The sequence below is a fragment of the Balaenoptera ricei genome, chromosome 15 (assembly GCF_028023285.1).
Source record: "Balaenoptera ricei isolate mBalRic1 chromosome 15, mBalRic1.hap2, whole genome shotgun sequence".
Taxonomy (NCBI): domain Eukaryota; kingdom Metazoa; phylum Chordata; class Mammalia; order Artiodactyla; family Balaenopteridae; genus Balaenoptera; species Balaenoptera ricei.
In genome coordinates, this window is record NC_082653.1 from 58,818,164 (window position 1) to 58,840,014 (window position 21,851).

General features: G+C 38.9%; 1 protein-coding gene across 2 annotated transcripts in view; it reads right to left on the bottom strand.

The window, feature by feature from the left end:
- GRIN2A (glutamate ionotropic receptor NMDA type subunit 2A) overlaps nucleotides 1-21,851 on the bottom strand; it is a 365,808-nt gene that overhangs the window by 113,320 nt on the left and 230,637 nt on the right. For both annotated transcript variants that reach the window (XM_059896355.1, XM_059896356.1), the window contains exon 3: nucleotides 4,181-4,295. In XM_059896355.1, the coding sequence (XP_059752338.1) occupies nucleotides 4,181-4,295 (115 nt within the window). The remainder of the gene's footprint in view (nucleotides 1-4,180; nucleotides 4,296-21,851) is intronic.

A 21,851-nucleotide genomic window follows, 5' to 3' on the forward strand; every position in this document is an offset into this window, starting at 1 on the left:
GTGGAAAAGTAACTCCAAATGTAATAACAAAAGGCAGAAAGGCTCAAGTTCTCTACCTCTTATTATGGACAAGGAAAAAATAACTTGCATTTTGACTTTCCATTTGCAAGAGGAGAGAGAAGCCAGAATTTGAAGGATGAATAAAAGAAAGTAAGGATACAGGGAAGCATTACAGGAAAGAAAGAAAAAAAGCATGTTCAAAGTCCCAGATACATAAAGGAACCAGCTGAGACATGGAGATGTGAGCCACGTAGGACAGTGGGCTACAGGGTATACCAGAGGGAAGAGCGGAGGTAACACCTGGGGACAGAATCCAATGCTTTCCTCAAGCATCACAAAAGTGCACAAAATCCCAACCCATCCCTCTCCACACACACACCAGAGTCTAAGTTCCATGAATCAGAAATTGTTGTTTGGTCTCTCCTGTTCACTGATAGATTCCAAGCATTAAGAATAGTGCCTGGCACATAGCAGGCACTGAATAAACATTTGTGGAATGAATGAATAAACCAAGTCGTCACTCAGAGCTTGGGTGTACCACCTAAAGAAAAAATCAAGTAAGCGTTCAATAAACAATGGCTATTGTTGTCAAAACTAGTACTCATGTCAGGGAGTTAAGCATGAAAACTCTGTAAACATTGGTAATTAATTGTGCAGGGTATCTCAATTTGAACAGTTTCAAAATATATCTTTTAATTAAGATACAATGGCATGCAATGAAACAAACACATCTTGTGTGATAGTCTGATGCATTTTGACAAATGTTCAAGACAAGGAATATTGCCATAACTCTAGAAAGTCCCCTGTGCCCCTTTCCTATTAATCGCCCTCCTCCAAAAAAGCAACCATCATTCTGATATCTAACCCCATAGACTAGTTTTGCCTCTTCTTGAACTTCATAAAAATGGAATCATACACTATAATCTTCTGTGTCTGGCTTCTTTTGTTCAACATAATATTTTTGCAATTCATCCGCACTGTTGTGGGTATTACCAATTCATTCCTTATTAATGTGTAGCAATCCCTTTTATGAGTATATGTAATGTATTTACCCATATCCTTGTTGATGAACCTTTGAGTTCTTTCTGATGTTTTGCTATTATGAATGTCTTATATAAATATTACTTTTTGGGTATATGTTTAAATTTCTTTGCAGTAAATACCTAGGAGTGGAATTGCTGGATCATAAGGTTGGTGTATGTTTAACTTTATAAGAAACTGCCAAACAGTTTTCCACAGTGGCTGGAATTTTACACCCCCGTCAACAATATGTAAGAGATTCAGTTGCTCCATGTCCTTACCAGCACTTGGTATTGTTGGTCCTTTTCATTTGAGCCATTCAGAGGGTATGAAGTGGTAGCTCGTTGTGGTTTTAATTTGCATGTCTCTGATTATCATCAATGTTAAACATGTTTTCATATACTTATTGACTATCTGAGTAAAATTTTTTGTGAAATTTCTAAGTCAATTTCCTGTTTTAATTGTGTGTTGTTTTTATTATTGATTTATAGGAGTTCTTTATATATTCTGGATATGAGTCCTTTGAGATATATTTTAAAAAATATTTTTTCTGGATTTGTGGCTTCTCTTTTTCAGTTTCCAACAGTGTCTCTATATGGGCAAAGATTTAAATTTTGATGGAGTCTGGTTTATTACTTTTACTGTATGCTTTCTCAGATCTCAAAATTATCCTCCTATATTTTCTTATAGAAACTTTGTAGTTTTAGCTTTTATATTTAAGTCTGAAATTTATTTTAAGTTATTTTTTGTGTATAGTGTGAGCTACGGGTCAAGGGTTGTTTTTTTTTTTTTTCAGTAAGACTATCCAGTTGATCTAACGCCATTTATTTAAAAGGCTCCGCTTTCTCCCATTGTTATAATTATTCATCAAAAATCATTTGAATACATATTTGTGAGCCTATTTTCATTATTTCATCATTATTCAAGATGTTAGTTATAGGATTTTCATAGATAACTTTTATCAGATTGAGAAATTGCCCTTGTTTATCAAGAATGAATATTGGATTTTGTCAAATGCTTTTTCTGCATCTATTGAGATGACCATATAATTTTCTCCTTATTATGTCAATATGGTAAATTACATTGATTTATTTTTAGAATGTTAAACGAATCTTGCATTCCTAGAATAAAGCCCACCTATCCATGATGTAGTATCCTTTTCCAATATATTGCTGAACTATGATTACTAATATATTGAAAATCTCTGTGTAGATTGGTATAATTTCTTTTTAAAATATTTGATAGAATTCACAATGAAGCCATCTATGCCCAAAGTTTTTCTTGTTTTTTAAATGGGAAGGCTTTTAGTTATGAATTCAGTTTCTCAAGCAAATTTAGAGCTATTCAGATTGTCTATCTCTTTTTCTGACAGTTTTGGGAAACTGTGGTTCTTCAAGAAATTTGCCCATTTTGTCTACATCATCAAATTTGTTGGCATAAATTTTTCATAATTTTTAAAATCATATTAATGTCTGTAGACTCTGGAATGTTTGTGATATCCCCTCTTGCATTTTTAGGATTGATTATTAGTATTTGTGTCTTCTTTCTTTTGTGTGATCACTCTTGCTAGGAATTAGAAATTTTATTAATCTTTTTAAGAACTAGCTTTTGGCTTTGTCGATTTTCTCTATATTTTGTATTCTTCTGTGTTGATTTTTACTCATATTTATTTCCTTCCCCTACTTCATTTGGGTTTACTTTGCTCTATTCTTTCTAGCTTCTTAATGTAGAAGCTTAAATCGTTGACTTTACACTTTCCTTTTTTCTTTTTTTATTATAAGCATTGAAAGCTATGGATTTCCCTCTTAGCACATCATCAAATTTATTCTTCAAATTTTGATATGTTGTGTTTTCATTGTCATTCCATTAAAAATATTCCCTAATGTTTTTCTGATTTCTTCTTTGACCCATAGGTTATTTAGAAGCATGTTACCTAATTTCCAAACATCTGGGGATTTTCTATATATATTTTTGTCATTACTTTTTATTTTAATGCTGTTATGGTCAAAGAATGCATTGTGCATATTTTAATCCTTTTAAATATACTGAGACTCATTTTAGGCTCCAGAATATAGTCTACTTTGGTGAATTTTTCAAGTGTACTTGAAGGAATGTATATTTTGTGGCTGCTGGATGTAGCAGAAAAATCTGTGAAGCTTCTACTTCAGAAGTCCCTTGTAGGAATCTGTCACTGACCCCCTGTCCCAAAGTCAATGCTTCCGTTTGCACAGTACTGTCTTCTAATCCTATTTAATTATAATATGACTTCCACACTATATCCTGTATCTTCCTACCCCTAAGTCTCTCAGGCCTCCATCTGATGTGCAAAATGAAAATAAACTTCGAGCTGCTGAAGTAGTTTAGAGACCATGCATTGCTTGCCCAGAAAGACACAATAACAATATAGTCCTTTTCCTTTTCAGTCCTCTTATTCTGCTTTCTGTATGATATTATGAGGACTAATTTGAGAGCTGAATTATGGGAGAGGGGGTATGCCACTGGGATAGATACTGCCATTGTATGCATGGGATCATCTACAAATTCCCTGTGAAATCTCTCCTCTCTGACTCAGTATATGGCTTGTGTGGTACATCAGATGAGTTTTTCCTGCACATTGATTTTTAATATTTTTTATAGTTATTATATATGTTCTAGGACATGTGCTTTACAAGAAATACAACCCTCTCCAATCCATGATTTGCAGAAGTGATGCATTTAAGTTTTGGAAATGAGTTGATTCAAAGCAAAAGACTAAGTACGTGAAAATACAAGGGGTTCATTCATAGGGCAAAATGTGTGAATATGGTACCCCATTATGAGGTTTAGGCAAACTGGTGTGATCACTGCCAGATAATGAACACTTGCTACTGCAATGATGTGAACCAAACTTCACTGCTTTTAAATTACCTTAAGTCTTTCAAGGACACTTCCTACTCAGATTTGAGAACCCAACACAAAGAACAGCACACAACTGCCACAGTTCACCCAGGGAAAGCATCTCCATCTTACAGTATCTGTCTGCCTTGTTCCATCAAGGGTCATGGAATGACATGTGGAGCTGCTCAGAGGGAAATACTTTGGGAAAAGGAGTAGTTTGAGCTCCCTTGCTGCCCACACCTTTCCTGCCTCCCCTGTATTCGGCACACAGAAGGATGCTCACCTTTTCCCATTCGCGGTCCTTGTTCAGCACGATGACCACCAGCCTGGGGTGCACCTGATAGCCTTCCTCAGTGAAGGACAAGTCTTTGCCATCCCATGTCACATTGACCATAAATCTAGAGAGAGGAAGAGAAAAACAAATGTTTAGGGAAGAATTAAAAAGGTTTCAAACAAATAAGTGGGTGCCACCATCAGTATAACACTGAGAAGGTGTAAACTCATCACAAGTAGCCTCTATCTGTGGAAGCATCAGTACCCACACAGGCTCTGCTAATTTCCATGCACTCTTTTTCATGAGCCTGTAATCACTCCCAAAATCCCCAATCCTGTATAGGCATTAGTAATTTATTGCAGAAAGCACAGGGGATGGAACATATTTGTCCTGCCAGACTATAGACTTTTGTTCAAATGATCTTCTTACAGGAGGATCTGAAAGCATGTTTTAACAAGCTTCCCTAAAGGAAACTGCTTGCTCATAAACCACATGGTATACAACATCAAAGAAATGATATCCCATTCATTCATTATTCATTCAACTAATATTTATTAAATATTTGCTACATGTCAGGACTCAGCTGGTTGGTTGGCAATAAAGAAGAAACAGACATGATCTCTGCCCTCTTAAGGCTTATAGTCTAAGGGAGAGGACAGGTATTAATTGGTTAATCACCGAACTATGACAAGTGCTACAATAGAGGGGGCGGGGTGTGCTATGTGAAAGTGAAACAGGGGTCAGGCAAGGCTTCTATAAGGAAGTGCAGCTTGACGTGAAGGATGAGTCAGCATTAACTAGATAAGAAAAGATGTAAGCACATTCCAGGCAAAGGGGACAGCATGTACAAAGGTCCTGTGGTAGTGCTTATGAAGGACTGAGTGCAAACCAGTGAGGCCAAAGCAGAGAGAGACAGGGAAATGTGGGGTGTGGTGTGGGTGAGAAGGTAAATAGGGGCAGACAGTGCAAAGCTTTTCAGGCCATGTTAAGGAGTTTTATCTTTGTTTTAAAACAATAGAAAGACACTGAAGATTTTAATCAAGGAGGTGATAAAATCAGACTTTTCTTGTATCAATATAATATGACTTAAATGTTGTGTAGAGAATAGGCTTGCGGGGGACCACAGTAGGTAGAGGGGGGCTGGTCACAGTGCTCTTATTATTCAGGTGAGAGATAATGTCGGCTTTGGTCCCACTGTGGCCCCAAAAGAGGAGGAGAAGGAAGAGTAGGGGCAGCAACACGTAGGACCAAGTGGAGAAATATTTAGCAGGTATTTAGTGATGGGTTAGATATGAGGGTGGGGGAGAGAGAGGCATCAAGGATGGCTCCTCGATGTCTGCCCCATACAACAACTGTGCAGTTGTCTTCATCACAGGTGATGTCTGTCTGTCTTACAATATTCTTATCTCTACCTCCCACACCCCCGCCTCAAAACCACCTCGCCTGTAGTCAGGCTTGGCTCTGATGCAGAGCAAGACAGAGCTCATTTCCCAGGATTTGGGAGGGAGGGTTCTCAGGGGTTCACATCTCTTTGCAGCGTGAGAAACATATGATGTTGTTAAAGACGTCCAAGAAAACACACCACTTCACGGACACTCAGTAAATATAGTATGGTGGTTAGAATCATTCAGAGACCTCCCCAGTAAGACAGGGTACCTCAAAGTCATAGCATTTTCTTGCATTATATTCCTTTAACAACAAAAGTAGCTAAAGAGGTAAAATATTAAGGAAGAGGACTAGATTACAAAAATAATTCCAAAAAGAGAGACTGGCCTAACTGGTCACATGTCTGCCCCTGGGCAGCCACAATGCAGAAGACCTGACTGTGTCCTATGGGGGAAGAATCAGGTCTCCAAGGACAAGGTTAAGAAATTGGGGAACACAGAGAAAACCGTAATTCAAAAAGACACATGCACCCCAATGTTCATTGCAGCACTATTTACAATAGCCAGGTCATGGAAGCAACCTAAATGCCCATCGACAGACAAATGGATAAAGAAGTTGTGGTACATATATACAATGGAATATTACTCAGCCATAAAAAGGAATGAAACTGAGTCATTTGTTGAGACGTGGATGGATCTAGAGACTGTCATACAGAGTGAAGTCAGTCAGAAAGAGAAAAACAAATATCGTATATTAACGCATGTTATGTGGAACCTAGAAAAATGGTACAGATGAACTGGTTTGCAGGGTGGAAGTTGAGACACAGATGTAGAGAACAAACGTATGGACACCAAGGGGGGAAAGTGGTGGGGGGTGGTGGTGGGATGAATTGGGCGATTGGGATTGACATGTATACACAGATGTGTATAAAATTGATGACTGATAAGAACCTGCAGTACAAACAAACAAACAAACAAACAAAACAACTAATACTAAACTTTCTTTGGGCTATTTGTATGGAAATATGTTAATATAAATGTTTCAGACATTACATGAAATTTCTAAAAATCTTAAAAAAAAAAAGAAATTGGGGAAAAGGCAAAGAACATTTTTGTGTATCCACTAAATGGACTGTTTGAGTCCTTAAAAAATCATGTTTTTGAGACAAGTTAATGGCATGAAGATAATGCTTGCTATTTAATGTTAAACAAGCAGAAAAGAGGATAAAAATAGGGTTTGTCTATGCATGGAAGGATCCCAGGTACTTTCCATTTTCTTTTGTGTATCTTTGTATTCTCCAAATTTTCTGCAAATAGCTTTTATTTTTAACAAAATACTGTTTGTTTAAAAACAGAAAAATCAAACACTGCTATTCTAGAAGAAGCAAAGGGTAATCACGATTCTATTTGGTGCATCTGAGGCATCGCTGATCATCTCCTAGGAAGATAATTTACCGATTCAACAACAATTTACTGAATGTCTATTGTGTGTCAGGCCTTATGGTGAGTCCCATAAAAACAGAAATAAAAAACACAGTGCCTGTGCCCCATCTTACATCCTCACAATTCAGTGACATAGACACATAAACAATGACAGTACATAGAAGGCCACTTGTGCGCCAACGCACAGGAAGTATAAGTCATGAGAACGTAGAGGAAGGGACCCTAACGCAATCTCTGCAACGTAGGGAGGACTTCCTGGGAATCTTCAAGAGTAAAGGGGTTGAGGAGAGGCGGAGAAGAGCATTCAGAGCAGAGGAGTCATCTTAAACAAACAAGAGTCAGCAAAGGAAGTGACACGCTAGGGGAAATAGCTTAGTACAGCTGACAGGCAGTGGGATTTGTCTGGAGAGCATCCCTTAGGCTAGATCATAAGGGACCTAAAGTGTCTGGATTTTGTTCAGAAGGCCATGAGGATCACGAAAGGTTTTAAGTAGAGGAGTGATTCACCGCATGGAGGAAACTGCAAGGCCAAGGGCACAGACGCATGAAATGTCACGATGGAACACTGTCCATGGAATTTCAGCATAAAAATTGCAGACAAAGCCCACCAGTGGACTTTACCTGGGCTGGCAGGAAATCTGTAACCAAGTCACTCTGGATCTGCAGTCCAAAACTCATAGTTAGGCCAGCTGATTCATTGAGGGTTTTAGTTTGTTTGTTTGTTGTTTTTTATTGAATCCAATAAGCTCTCAAGCCAACTTTTGATTATATAATAATTTGAAGTGAATAGAGTTCAGATTGGGTCAATCTAACACCCCAAATGTGGGTGAAACTGAAAAATTTAGTCCATTAGCAAGAGGTTTGAAAATATCCAATTTGATATGTGTTTGGAAACGGCAGACCAGAGGACAAATGCTTTGGGTTTGACTTGGACCCCTGGCCTGAGGGAGAGCCATTCACAGGGTTATGTGGTGTGAACCGATGTCACGGTCACCATTTTAATCTAGGAGCTAGCATGCCCTGTTGAGCACCCAGTCTTCTTCTGATATGCCAGTTGAATCTACTTAAATCTCCCTCTTCTTTAATTCCCCATCTCTGTTTCCCCTGCTCATTTCCTTTTCTCCCATTTTGTAGTGAAATCAGATGGAGTTAGCAGGGACATTATTTAGATGCAATCCACCTTCTTCAGATTATATGGAAACAACTATATGAAAATTCTCACACTCCACATTGTTCTGTGTTCCTTTAAGAATCAGTATTCTGGACCAATGAGTCTACATACTCTATGTTAACATTGTCTATTTCCTTCCTTCCTTCTTTTCCTCTCTCCCTTCTTCCTTCCTTCCTTTCCTTCCTTCTTTCCTTCTTTCTTTCTTCCTTCCCTTCCTTCCTTCCTATTAAAAGTCTTCAGTCCCCTGGGAAGGAAAAAAAAAAACCCTCTAACAGGAATATTTGAACAGTAATTTCATTATGAAGTTGGCAGGGAGCAAGTACCCATTACCTTCAATTCCCCAATCGAATTTCTAGGAAGGATGATCTGTATTTCCACAGGCTTTCTTCCCACTTAAACTTACTCCAGAGCAGAATTCTTTACCCAGGGAAAAACCATTATACACCCCACTGCTTGGTCCCCATTAACACCTGCTGGGCACTTGTATTAAACAGTAAAATCTTATCACTGTTTTGTTTATCTCTTGAAAATTGATTACAAAACTTTTAGTGATCAGATAAAATATCAGAAATTCTGGCTGCTGTTAAGCTTCGAATTACATCTTCGATGTTTCCATCAGGAGTAATAAACACATGAAGACATGCTGGCAAAACGTGGACATGGCGGAGGCTCTGATGGTTTGCAGAGGTTCCACTTCTGTGTTATTATCGTCCATTGATGGTAAAGTGTCAAGTTGTTGTTGTTTTTTTAATCAGTGAAATACATAACAGAAAATATGTAAATTATGTGAGGCACATACCTACAAATTTCCTTTGGTATCTACAGCCTCAGGTGTATGAAGCTGAAGTCCAGGTGAAAGAAACATTTCTCTACTGCTTGCATTTTGTGCCCTGTGAATTGTTGGTGTATGGGGATCAGAAATAACATGGAAAAACAGGTGGATTGTTTTCCCTCTATTATGACTGCAAAGAAATTGGGCCAGAATTATCAAGTTCTTTCTAGGTCTGCTCTAATATGGTAGCCACCAACAACCGGTGGCTATGGAGTACTTGAAATGTGGTTAGTCTGAACAGAAATGTGCCATAAGAGCATGACATACTGGATTTGGAAGACTTTGTATGAAAAAATAGTGTAAAAGATCTCATAAACAATTTTATATTCATTTCATGTTGAAAAATTTTAGACATTTTGGTCGCAGTAGGATACATTATTAAAACTAATTTCATCTTCTTTTTACTTGTTCATTGTGTGGCCAGATAATTTGAGGTAAGTGACTACATTATATTTCTACTGGACAGCTGTTCTGGACCATCTTTGGTGTTTCATTTTGTTTTTTAACCAGCAGATGGACGGTGTGCATCATGAAGGCAAGGACCTCTTATGCCTTGTTTTGTATTGTATTTTTCGTGCCAAACAGAGTGCCTGGCACATGGCTGGTGCTAAAATAAATAGGCGCAGAGTGAATAAAAGAATGAATTGCTATTGCTAGCAATTGTTGGGATCAAAGCCTGCCTCTGCTATGCCCCAGCTGTGCCACTTGGGGTCATATATTTAAAATTCTCTGAGCTTCCATTTCCTTCTTTGTAAAAACAGATCAGGTTAAACCGTAGGAAGTAACCATGACGGTTTCATGTGGTCTAACCTAGCAGATCCCTCACTCCCAGGTGTGTGGGTGGAATTAGCGATAGTGCATATAAAATGGCTGGCCCAGTGCCTGGTACACAGCTGCTGCTTAAATAGTAGTTAACCTTTACAGAAAGTTTCCATGTATTTTTTTTCCCACCCCGTCATATTTCCTAACACCCCACCCCAAATGCAACCTCACCCTTTTAAAGCCATGCTTATTGCGGCCATTCTGGGTACTCATTGCCAGGATCCTTCTTTCTTTTTGTCAAAGACCAACCGTATATGGGCTGCATAAGCTCTTTTAACTATTACTTAAAGTGTCTCATTCCTCCAGATTTCTATTTTCTTTTCTCTTTTGCCTCGTAAGTCTCCTTTAACTTCCCAAATCTGATTATTTGTAATGTTCTCTAGACATATTATTATTCACTATTTCCCTTCAGACTTTAATTCTCTTACTGTTTCATAAATGCCACCAGAACCCATTCAGCGTGTCTCAATTTTCAGTTAATTTTCCATCGGCTTTGCTATTTCTCATGTTCCCCAGGCCTTTTCCTGAATCGCACTATCCCTTAAATGCCTCCTCAAACTGCTTTGGTGTCACCATTTTTTTCATTTGTCATTTAATTTACATGTTTTTGAAAACAGAGTCACTGTTTTTTTTTACCCTTTTTCAGTTCTCAAGACACTCTCATTTTTACAAAACAGTTTGGCTCTTTCCATCTTCCTCTTGGTGGTTTGAAATCCCTTCCACTTTGATGTCTTTCTCAGCACCCTCTCATCCTCCATTAACCATTCCCTTTTGGGCACGAATCCTCTCTTTAGAGCAAACTCATGGTTTTTCGACTCCCAACTCCTGCACCACCCCTTCCCCAAATACGCCCTCACACCATTTCTTTTCAGCAAGTCTCTTAATGAGTGTACTTTCCTCTTTGCCCCGGTTCTTAATTTCATATATTCATTGGTGGTTTCTCATTTCCCCTGAATGATTACCAAAGGCATGACTGCAGAGCTGAGACTTAAATGTCAGGACAGAAATGTAATAACTCCAACACACAGATCTGCATAATCCAGGCCAGCATAATTCAAAACGGACTCAGAAACTACACCATAATGAAAAAGAAGAAAAAAAACACCCCAAAACAAAGAAACAAAACTGGGTTAAAAAAGAGAGGGGAGTATTTACTCCTTCTCAAATTCCATTGTGGCCAATTAAAAAATGATAATAATAATGTTAGTTGTCTTGGCTAAGCAATACTAATTTAAAAAAATTAGAACAGGAGTGGTAAGCTCCAAAAAGGCAGGGATCTTTCTTTTGATCACTGCGATTCTAAAACACCTAAAAGAGTGTCCTGCAGTACGAGCTTAAAAGTATTTGTTGAATAAATGAACAAATGAATGAGCAGGCATAGGCTGCTGGGATCTTGTTCATTCAACATTTATTTCCTGTGCAACAACTGTAGAGAAGCAATTCTGCAAGACGACTGTTTAGTTTAGGAATCAGAAAGCCTGGGTTAGCATGCAGTTCTGTGGCTTCAAATCCCCGGTAAGTCTCCTAAATTCTCAGGGCATCCATTTCTTCTTCTGTAAAAGTCAAGTTATGATAGCCACATCTCTGTGTAGTTATAGGGATCACATTAGATGACATTTAATGGGAGAGGTATGTAATGTGACCAGCAGAATGTTGGCACATAATGGTATCTGGTAAATGATGACAGCGGGGGTAGTAGTAGGTGTCACGGTTTCACATATTTATCTTTTTTCCTTCTAAAATTTGAAATTAAAAGGCTTTCTCTTAGATGCTCGAGGATCATTTTGACTGCTAATCCCAGTTTTCCAAGGGAGGCAATGAACCCTGTAGGCCCCTACCCCAAGCTAATCTGATTACTCAGAGCCCCAGGTACCCCTGGACCAGGCTATAGTGCAAGGGTGCTGACCCAGGTACCAGCCTGCCCTTCATGACTCCTGGGCTTCCCGTCTCTGCTTGGTGAGCACACCTGAGCCAAAGGTGACCCTCTGAGGACATGCCCCACCGACTATCTTTTGTAATACAATTTCTAAGTCTAAAACATGGAGTAAGTTAGGGCAAAGCTTTCTCTGTAAGTGTGACCATTCTAGCTACCCCATCACTAGACAACATGCTTGACCCATTTGGCCAAAGGTTTGCAGTGGGAACAGGATCTATAGAGTAGGATCTAAGATGCATGCCCTAATTCTACTTTATCAGGAATTATTGGAAGCCTGAGTGTCCGTTAATAAAGCGGTTCTCAGGATCTCTTGCTCCTTATATGTGTGGTTTTTTCAGGTACATGATGGGGTACGTGGAAATTCTTAAAATTCTGGATAGTATTTTGTAACACTATCAAAATAGTACTGAACATATCACCATGAACCTCTAATGGCTCTGCCTCACCTAACCATTGGAACTGGCTGGCACAGGGGTCAATGGATTCATCCCCTGCAATGAGCATCTATTCCAAGAGAGCTGGAAAAAAGTAGGCAACATGACAAGCAGTTTCTATGAACTCCCTGGATCACCTGTGCCTATGCTGTCAAATTATTCAGGATCTCAAACAGGCAGATGTACATGGATGTTGACTCCTCACCTTCCCCAAATGTGCAGAATGAGATGATGTGAATCAATTGCAAGTGCAACTTTATCCAAGAATCGCTGGGTATCCCCCCATCCTGGAACCTTAGGCCCCATGAGAAGAGGGGATTTGTCTATTTTGTTCTCGGCTGTACCTCCTTTCCAGAACCTGGAACAGTGCCTGGCAGAGAGAAGCTGCTCAGTACATATTTACTGAGGGAAGGAAAAGTCTCAGGTCTCTATCGTATTCTCTAGCCCTCTGACAATGAGCCCCACTTTCTCTATCTGTCCAGAGCGTGTTCACCTGTGCTCAGTGGGTCTCTGGGGACCTGAAGAGGTAACTAAGGCAGAGGAGAAAGGTTGGGGCCCAGGAGATGGCAGATCGTGGGGCTTCTCAGCCTCCATAATCATGTGAGCTAATCTCTCGTCGTAAATGTCTTTCTCTATATAAATATCTTACTACTGTTTCTCTGGAGAACCCTGACTAATACAATCTGATACTACCAACTGCCAGAGGAACTGTGAAAATAAAACACAAATCTGCAGTGAATACGATGCAAAGGGGTCCCCTCCGTGTTATTCAAAACCTGTACAACTATTATCACCTCTGCCGGGTTACAAGGTACTTGAGGACAAGAGTACATAACTCAGTACTTTTAACTCTAGGAACACTGTCAGGTAGAGAGAAGAGCAGATTAGGGATTTGCAAGCTAGAGTTGAGTTTTAAACCCTCCATTATTGACGCTGTGCCTTTAAGCAAATCATCCAACTCCTCTGAGTCTCACCTCACTCCTATGTCAATGGGGTAAAACACCACTGTCTTAGTCTGCTCAGGCTGCTGTTACAAAACACCATAGATTGGGTGACTTAAACAACAGGCACTTATTTGTCACAGTTCTGGAGACTGGAAGTCCTAGGTCATGCCTGGGCAGATTCGAATCCTGGTGAGGATTCTCTTCCTGGTTTACATACTATCCTGCTGTGTCCTCACATGGCCAAAGAGTCAGATCTCTAGTCTCTTCCTCTTTTTTAAGGACACTAATTCCATCATGAGGGCCCCACCCTCATGACCTCATCTAACCATAACAACTTCCCGAAGACCTCACCTCCAAATAACATCACACTGGGAATTAGAGCTTCAGCATGTGAATTTTGGGAGAATGCAAACATTCAGTGCCTAACAACCACACAGCGTTAATGAGAAGTTTTGCGGTGCTAGGGCTAAGAAGTAGGATTGACATCTGTAAGTAGTATGAACAACTATCTCAGTTTTCCCAGAACTGAGGGATTTCCTGGGGCATGGAACATTCAGTGCTAAAACCAAGATCATAAGTTATGGACCATAAATTAAGAGTTTGGTCCAGTAAGCAACACCTCAAAAGCACATCTATCGAAAGGCCTCAAATTTATTTCTTATCAAACACATCCTCAATTCAAATAAATATTAATTGAGTACCTATAATATACGCCAGCAACATGCAGGAGATAAAATGGGAGGTAAAAAACTTGTGTTCCTTCCCTTGAAGTCACTTACTGTTTAGGGGGAAAACAGGTTTTATATAATAACTCCAATAAATGGTAATATATTTGCAACTAAAGTCCCTGATGCTATAGGAACATTAGCAGGGGGACCAAATCTATCAGAATACTGATTAGTCTTCCATTGCTCCATTTCTACTTGCTTTTTTTCTGGGCAAATACCAAGTTGAGTTCTTGGAAGGAATCAAAAACTCTCATGCTTTCCAGGTATGAGACAGGACAGATAACATCAAGGGCTGAAAAAGACCAGATACAAGATTATAGAGAATGATGAAAACCCCAGCTAAAGGTATTCAGTAAATTAATTTTAAAATAATACTGTAAATGAAATGTAGCACATCTACTAACCACTCATTTGAACTCTCTGTTCTAAATTCAAACTTAGGAATATTCATATTCCTTCCTCCAGCAAAAACCCTGCTTCCTTCTATGCCCACATAACTCACAAGATTGCATCCCTTGGACCTAATGGAACTTAAAAGCTTTTGCACAGCAAAGGAAACCATAAACAAGATGAAAAGACAACCCTCAGAATGGGAGAAAATATTTGCAAATGAAGCAATCGACAAGGGATTAATCTCCAAAATATACAAACAGCTCATGCAGCTCAATAACAAAAAAACAAACAACCCAATCAAAAGATGCGCAGAAGACCTAAATAGACATTTCTCCAGAGAAGACATACAGGTGGCCAACAAACACATGAAAAGACGCTCAACATCACTAATCATTAGAGAAATGCAAATCAAAACTACAATGAGATATCACCTCACACCAGTCAGAATGGCCATCATTAAGAAATCTACAAACAATAAATGCTGGAGAGGATGTGGAGAAAAGGGAACCCTCTTACACTGTTGGTGGGAATGTAATTTGATACAGCCACTATGGAGAACAGTATGGAGGTTCCTTAAGAAACTAAAAATAGAACTACCATATGATCCAAAAATCCCTCTCCTGGGCATATACTCAGACAAAACTATAATTCGAAAAGATACATGCACCCCTATGTTCATAGCAGCACTATTTACAGTAGCCAGGACATGGAAGCAACCTAAATGTCCATCAACAGAGGAATGGATAAAGAAGATGTGGTAAATATATACAATGGAATATTACTCAGCCATAAAAAGGAACGTAATTGGGTAATTTGTAGTGACGTGGATGGACCTAGAGACTGTCATACAGAGTGAAGTAAGTCAGAAAGAGAAAAACAAATATCGTATATCAACACATATATGTGGAATTTAAAAAAATGGTACAGATGAACTTATTTGCAAAGCAGAAATAGAGACAGACGTAGAGAACAGACATATGGATACCAAGGGGGGAAGGAGCAGTGGGATGGATTGGGAGATTGGGATTGACATATATACACTACTATGTATAAAATAGATAACTATTGAGAACAGACTGTATAGCACAGGGAACTGTATTCATTGCTCTTTGGTGACCTAAATGGGAAGGAAATCCAAGGAAGAAGGGATATATGTATACGTGTGGCTGATTCACTTTGCTGTACAGCAGAAACTAACACAACATTGTAAAGCAACTATACTCCAATAAAAAAAAAAGATTGCCTCTTTGTAGGGTGGCTTACTGACACACAATAAGTTCCCTTATTTGGAAAAGCAGCACCACCCCCCCCTCCAACCACTATATACACCTGAACATCTATTCTTCTCCTCTCCTTTGGCCATAAAAAAATAGATCCAGTGGGAGAGGGAAGTGCACCTCTCCCAAGCTGGAACCATCAGATTCTCTCTTCTGGAAATTGAAACTTGATGGTTGAGACAGAGACCAGAAATTATTTGATCAGGACCAAGGTGATAGTAAATTTCCTTCATCAGTAAATGTTGCCTCACCTTCTGACCTTTCCAAACCTTGGCTGCTTAATATTTACTTCGATTTTTCAAGATACCCCCAGTAAAGTCCCAATGTGTTTTCTATCATTCCTTCTTCATTACCTCCTTTTGTTTAATTAAGCTAGTGAGAGTTAATTTCTGTTACTTACTACCTAAATACTTTAAATAATACATTTTACCTGGCTGTTAAAAGATCTTACCTGGTCTCTAGACTCGCTGTATATCATCCCTTACACTCATTTGAAGCCTGCCTGCCAGATAAATGTTCCTAAACCTCAGTTCCAATTATGTACACCTCTACTCAAAAGCTTGAAATGGCTCCCTAATGTCCAAAGCTAAAATCCATGCTCCTTAGCCAACTTTAACTTTCAACCTTACTTTCTAAAACTGCTCTTTACATACCTTGCATTGGAGCAGACCCAAACACTCATGGTGTCCTTGTGATTTCCCACTTCTTGGCTATCTGTTCCTATGTTTTCTTCCACTGGGAAAACAGTAAAAGCTGATGTTTCTTGCTATGACCATTTCTTGATGATAGATCTTCCCCTACCTGGCCAATAGGAGTATCTCTGGCCACAGTGATTGGTTCAGATGGGCACATGACTCAAGCTCATCCAATCAGAATCCTTCTCTGGGAATTTTCTGTTGCAGCTAGAGAGAATACTGCCTCTCTTGACTTAAGGAGATACCGTGACAAAAGTATGTGAACCCACACCTATTTAAATGACGCTCTTTCCCATCTCAATGGGATGAAACAGTGAGCCATAACAGAGAGAAACATGAGAGAGAAAGGGAAAAAGAGTGAGAGAGAGAGAGGGATTTGAAGACATCATTTGCACCTGGATCAAGATATGGCAGATAAGACGTACACCCCATATATGCCTTTCCAGTTGAATAGACCAATACATCCTTTTGTTTTTGTTTTGTTTTTTCTTAACTTAATGAGAATTGGTTTTCTATAATTTAATATCATAAAAGTCTCAATAAATACAAAGATTTTTCTCCCCTGAATATTCACATATTCAGACTCCCCAAAACTGAGCACAGAGTTCACCTCTTTCCAAAATGTTCACTGAGCTTCCAGCCTCATCTCCCTCCTTGGAACTCTCATCACTTCCTCTGCAGCTCCCTTTCTACCTTGTTGCAGAGTTTTTCACACACTTACACATCATCTCCTTTGCTGGAGGGTAAACTCCTGGGGATCATGGGCCTTGTCTGAGTTGGTGCCACACGCCCTGCACCCTGAGCACAGCGTCCAGCATATGGTAGGTGATCAGTGACCATTTGCTGAATGAACAAGATCAGATTTTCATCTGGCCAGAGCTGGAGGCCTCAGCAGCACAGAGAATGCCCCGGTGTGCTGGATAACACCTCAGAACCATCAGGACAGAGTTAAATATGTCCTGGCCTAAACAGCAGTCTAAAGGCTCCCCAGTCTCATAATGAAACTTGACAGCCCTGTGTGAATTCAGCAGTAATAATGTTTCACATCCTGCCATGGATTTCTGGTGTGGAAATCTGCCCCCCAGAAGACTCAGCTCTGCAATCTTGCCCTGCCCTGATAGTCCTATCTTCTCCCATAACTGCTAGATCACTTTCTTCATGGGAAAGAAAATAATGTAATTATTTCCTAAAGAGCAAAGAAGAACTGCTAGATCAATGATGGCTGGGTTTTTAAAATAAATAATAGAAAGAATACAGCTCTTTTTTTTTATAACTCCTCTTCCTATTTGTTTTCCACATCACTTTAAAGGATTAATTTTACAACTGCTGGGAAATAATTGTGGGGAGAGTAGGAAGAAGAAAAAGATGAAACAAAAGAGTAGTAAGGAGAAAAAGAAGGAAGAGAAGTTAGAGAGAAGGAAAAGTGGGGGGAAGGGAGAGAAAGGTAGACAGGGAAAGGAGTGGAGAAAGAAGCCTGGGAAAAGGAGGGGTGATGTTTTCTCCCACTAGAATAATAAAACAAAATGGAGTTTGAAGCAGAGCAGGGCCCTTCAGGAAAGCTGGAAAGCACTCTGTGGGAGGAGATCCTCACAGCAGTAGGATGGGCAAGAGAGAGAGGGAAAGAGAGAGAGGCAAGATGGAGGTAGTCCAGAGCTGGTCATGCAGCAAGCAGGAAAGGGACCAGCGGGAAGAGGTCCCATGTTGTGGTTTGGCAACGAGCCCTCCCTGGTGACACTGGAAAAGTAGGTCAGTTTCAGAGCTGGCTGGGGATGAATGGTCAGCCAGGAACAGTGGTGGGAAGTGCAGATGCTGAGTGAGAGGTCGATCTACGCACAGGACCTGGGAGATGGGGCAACTCCCTAGTGCAACGGGAAGAATGAAAGCCAATTCTAGACAGCACCATCCAATAGATTTTTCCCAAGGATAGAAATTCATACATCTGTGATGTCCGTTACGGTAGTTGCTCGTCACCTAGGGCTACTGAGCTCTTGAAATGTGGAGAGTGTGACTGAGGAACTGAATTTTCCATTTTATTTTATTTTAATGAATTTAAATTTAAATAGCCACATATGGCTAGTGGCTGCCATGTTGGACAGCTCGAGTCTGAAAGCTGTGTGGATCACATTCAAGAAGGAACTGATTCAGGAGAACGGATAAGTGACCTGGAAGATAAAATAGTGGAAATAACTACTGCCGAGCAGAATAAAGAAAAAAGAATGAAAAGAATTGAGGACAGTCTCAGAGACCTCTGGGACAACACTAAACGCATCAATATTCAAATTACAGGGGTCCCAGAAGAAGAAGAGAAAAAGAAAGGGACTGAGAAAATATTTGAAGAGATTATAGTTGAAAACTTCCCTAATATGGGAAAGGAAATAGTTAATCAAGTCCTGGAAGCACAGAGAGTCCCATACAGGATAAATCCAAGGAGAAACACGCCAAGACACATATTAAGCAAACTATCAAAAATTAAATATAAAGAAAACATATTAAAAGCAGAAAGGGAAAAACAACAAATAACACACAAGGGAATCCCCATAAGGTTAACAGCTGATCTTTCAGCAGAAACTCTGCAAGCCAGAAGGGAGTGGCAGGACATATTTAAAGTGATGAAGGAGAAAAACCTACAACCAAGACTACTCTACCCAGCAAGGATCTCATTCAGATTTGATGGAGAAATTAAAACCTTTACAGACAAGCAAAAGCTGAGAGAGTTCAGCACCACCAAACCAGCTTTACAACAAATGCTAAAGGAACTTCTCTAGGCAAGAAACACAAGAGAAGGAAAACACCTACAATAACAAACCCAAAACATTTAAGAAAATGGGAATAGGAATATACATATTGATAATTACCTTAAATGTAAATGGATTAAATGCTCCCACCAAAAGACACAGACTGGCTGAATGGATACAAAAACAAGACCCATATATATGCTGTCTACAAGAGACCCACTTCAGACCTAGGGACACATACAGACTGAAAGTGAGGGGATGGAAAAAGATATTCCATGCAAATGGAAACCAAAAGAAAGCTGGAGCAGCAATTCTCATATCAGACAAAACAGACTTTAAAATAAAGACTATTACAAGAGACAAAGAGGACACTATATAAGGATCAAGGGATCGATCCAAGAAGAAGATATAACAATTGTAAATATTTATGCACCCAACACAGGAGCACCTCAATACATAAGGCAAGTAGTAACAGCCATAAAAGGGGAAATCGACAGTAACACAATCATAGTGGGGACTTTAACACCCCACTTTCACCAATGGACAGATCATCCAAAATGAAAATAAATAAGGAAACACAAGCTTTAAATGATACATTAAACAAGATGGACTTAATTGATATTTATAGGACATTCCACCCAAAACCAACAGAATACACATTTTTCTCAAGTGCTCATGGAACATTCTCCAGGATAGATCGTATCTTGGGTCACAAATCAAGCCTTGGTAAATTTAAGAAAACTGAAATCGTATCAAGTGTCTTTTCCAACCACAACGCTATGAGACTAGATATCAATTACAGGAAAAGATCTGTAAAAAATACAAACACATGGAGGCTAAACAACACACTACTTAATAACGAAGTGATCACTGAAGAAATCAAAGGGGAAATCAAAAAATACCTAGAAACAAATGACAATGGAGACACAAGGACCCAAAACCTATGGGATGCAGCAAAAGCAGTTCTAAGAGGGAAGTTTATAGCAATACAAGCCTACCTCAAGAAACAGGAAACGTCTCAAATAAACAACCTAACCTTGCACCTAAAGCAATTAGAGAAAGAAGAACAAAAAAACCCCAAAGTTAGCAGAAGGAAAGACATCATAAAGATCAGATCAGAAATAAATGAAAAAGAAATGAAGGAAACAATAGCAAAGATCAATAAAACTAAAAGCTGGTTCTTTGAGAAGATAAACAAAATTGATAAACCATTAGCCAGACTCATCAAGAAAAAAAGGGAGAAGACTCAAATCAATAGAATTAGAAATGAAAAAGGAGAAGTAACAACTGACACTGCAGAAGAAGGAACTGATTGCCAAGAGGAACCAAAAGGCTGTTTTCCAAAATGTCATAAGTGTACGTTTCAGGTGGCACACAGATTCATTTCGATGGTGCATAGGTTAACTTTATTTGTAGGATTAAATTTGTTTATTTTAAGATATATCTGAAAGTGGAACTAGCAAATCAGACACATTATTTCATAGATATCATTGCTTAGGAAGAAACTATAGTGAAATTTTATCTCTAAAAAAGTAAATCAATGTAAATAAAAAGTACTATGTGAAAAATATCACAGAGTGTTTAGAGTTATGAAAAAAGTAATAAACATATTCATATAAATGGAATCATATGGTGTGTGGCCTTTTGTGTCTGGCTTCTTTCACTTAGTATCACGTCTTAAAGGTTCATCCATGTTGGCGCATGTATCGGTATTTCATTCCTTTATGGCTGAATATTATTCCATTCTATGGATATACAGATTAAGCTTATCCATTCATCTGTTGAGGGACATTTGTTTACACCTTTTGGTTATCGTGAATAGTGGTGCTATCGACATTCGTGTACGAGTTTTTGTTTGAATATCGTTTTTAATTCTTTGGGGTATATAACTAGAAGAGGAATTGTTTGGGGTAATGAAAAAGATAGAGGAACTAGTTATCTGTGGAACCACTATCTGGAACTAGATAGTAGTGATGTTTGAACAACACTGTGAATGTACTTTTTACCACTGAATTGTACAGTTTAAAATGATCAATCTTATATGTATTTTAACATGATAAAAAACTGGTTTTAAAAAAGTAACAAAGAAAATAAGTAGTTGGCTGAATAGAGACTGAGCTAATTCAAAAGATACAATAAGTAGTCTGAATTGGGATATGAGGTTTATCAGAGATCCCAGAGTTTTTTAGATCTAAGTTTCTATCCAAGAATCATTTCTACAATCACTCTGGCAGAAAGGTCAGCCTAGACACCAAAAGCACAAGAATAAATAAGTGGGACTGCATCAAACAGAAAGCTTCTTCACAGCAACAACAACAAAAAAAGATCAACAAAATGAAGAGGCAACCTATGGAATGGGAGAAAAATCTTTGAAAACTATATACCAGATAAGGGGTTAATATCAAAAAAAATAAGAAACTCACACAGCTCAATAGCAAAAAGACTAATAATCTGATTTGTAAATGGGCAAAGGACTTGAATAGATGTTTTTCCAAAGAAGACAAAGGGTCAACAGGTACATGAAAAGATGCTCAACATCACTAATCATCAGGGAAATGCAAATCAAAACCACAAAGAGATATCACCGTATACCTGTTAGAATGGCTATTATCAAAAAGACAAAAAGGCAAGAGATAACAAGTGTTGGCAATGATGTGGAGAAAAGGGAACCCTGGTGCACTGTTGATGGGAATGTAAATTGGTACAACAATCCCACTTCTGGGTTAAATCCTAAGGAAAAAGGATCTGGACGAGGTATCAGCACTCCCATGTTCTTTGCAGCATTATTCACAATAGCCAAGACATGGAAACAACCTAAGTGTCCATCTACAGACGAATGGATTTTTTTAAATGTGAAATTTAAACACACACAACACGCATGCACA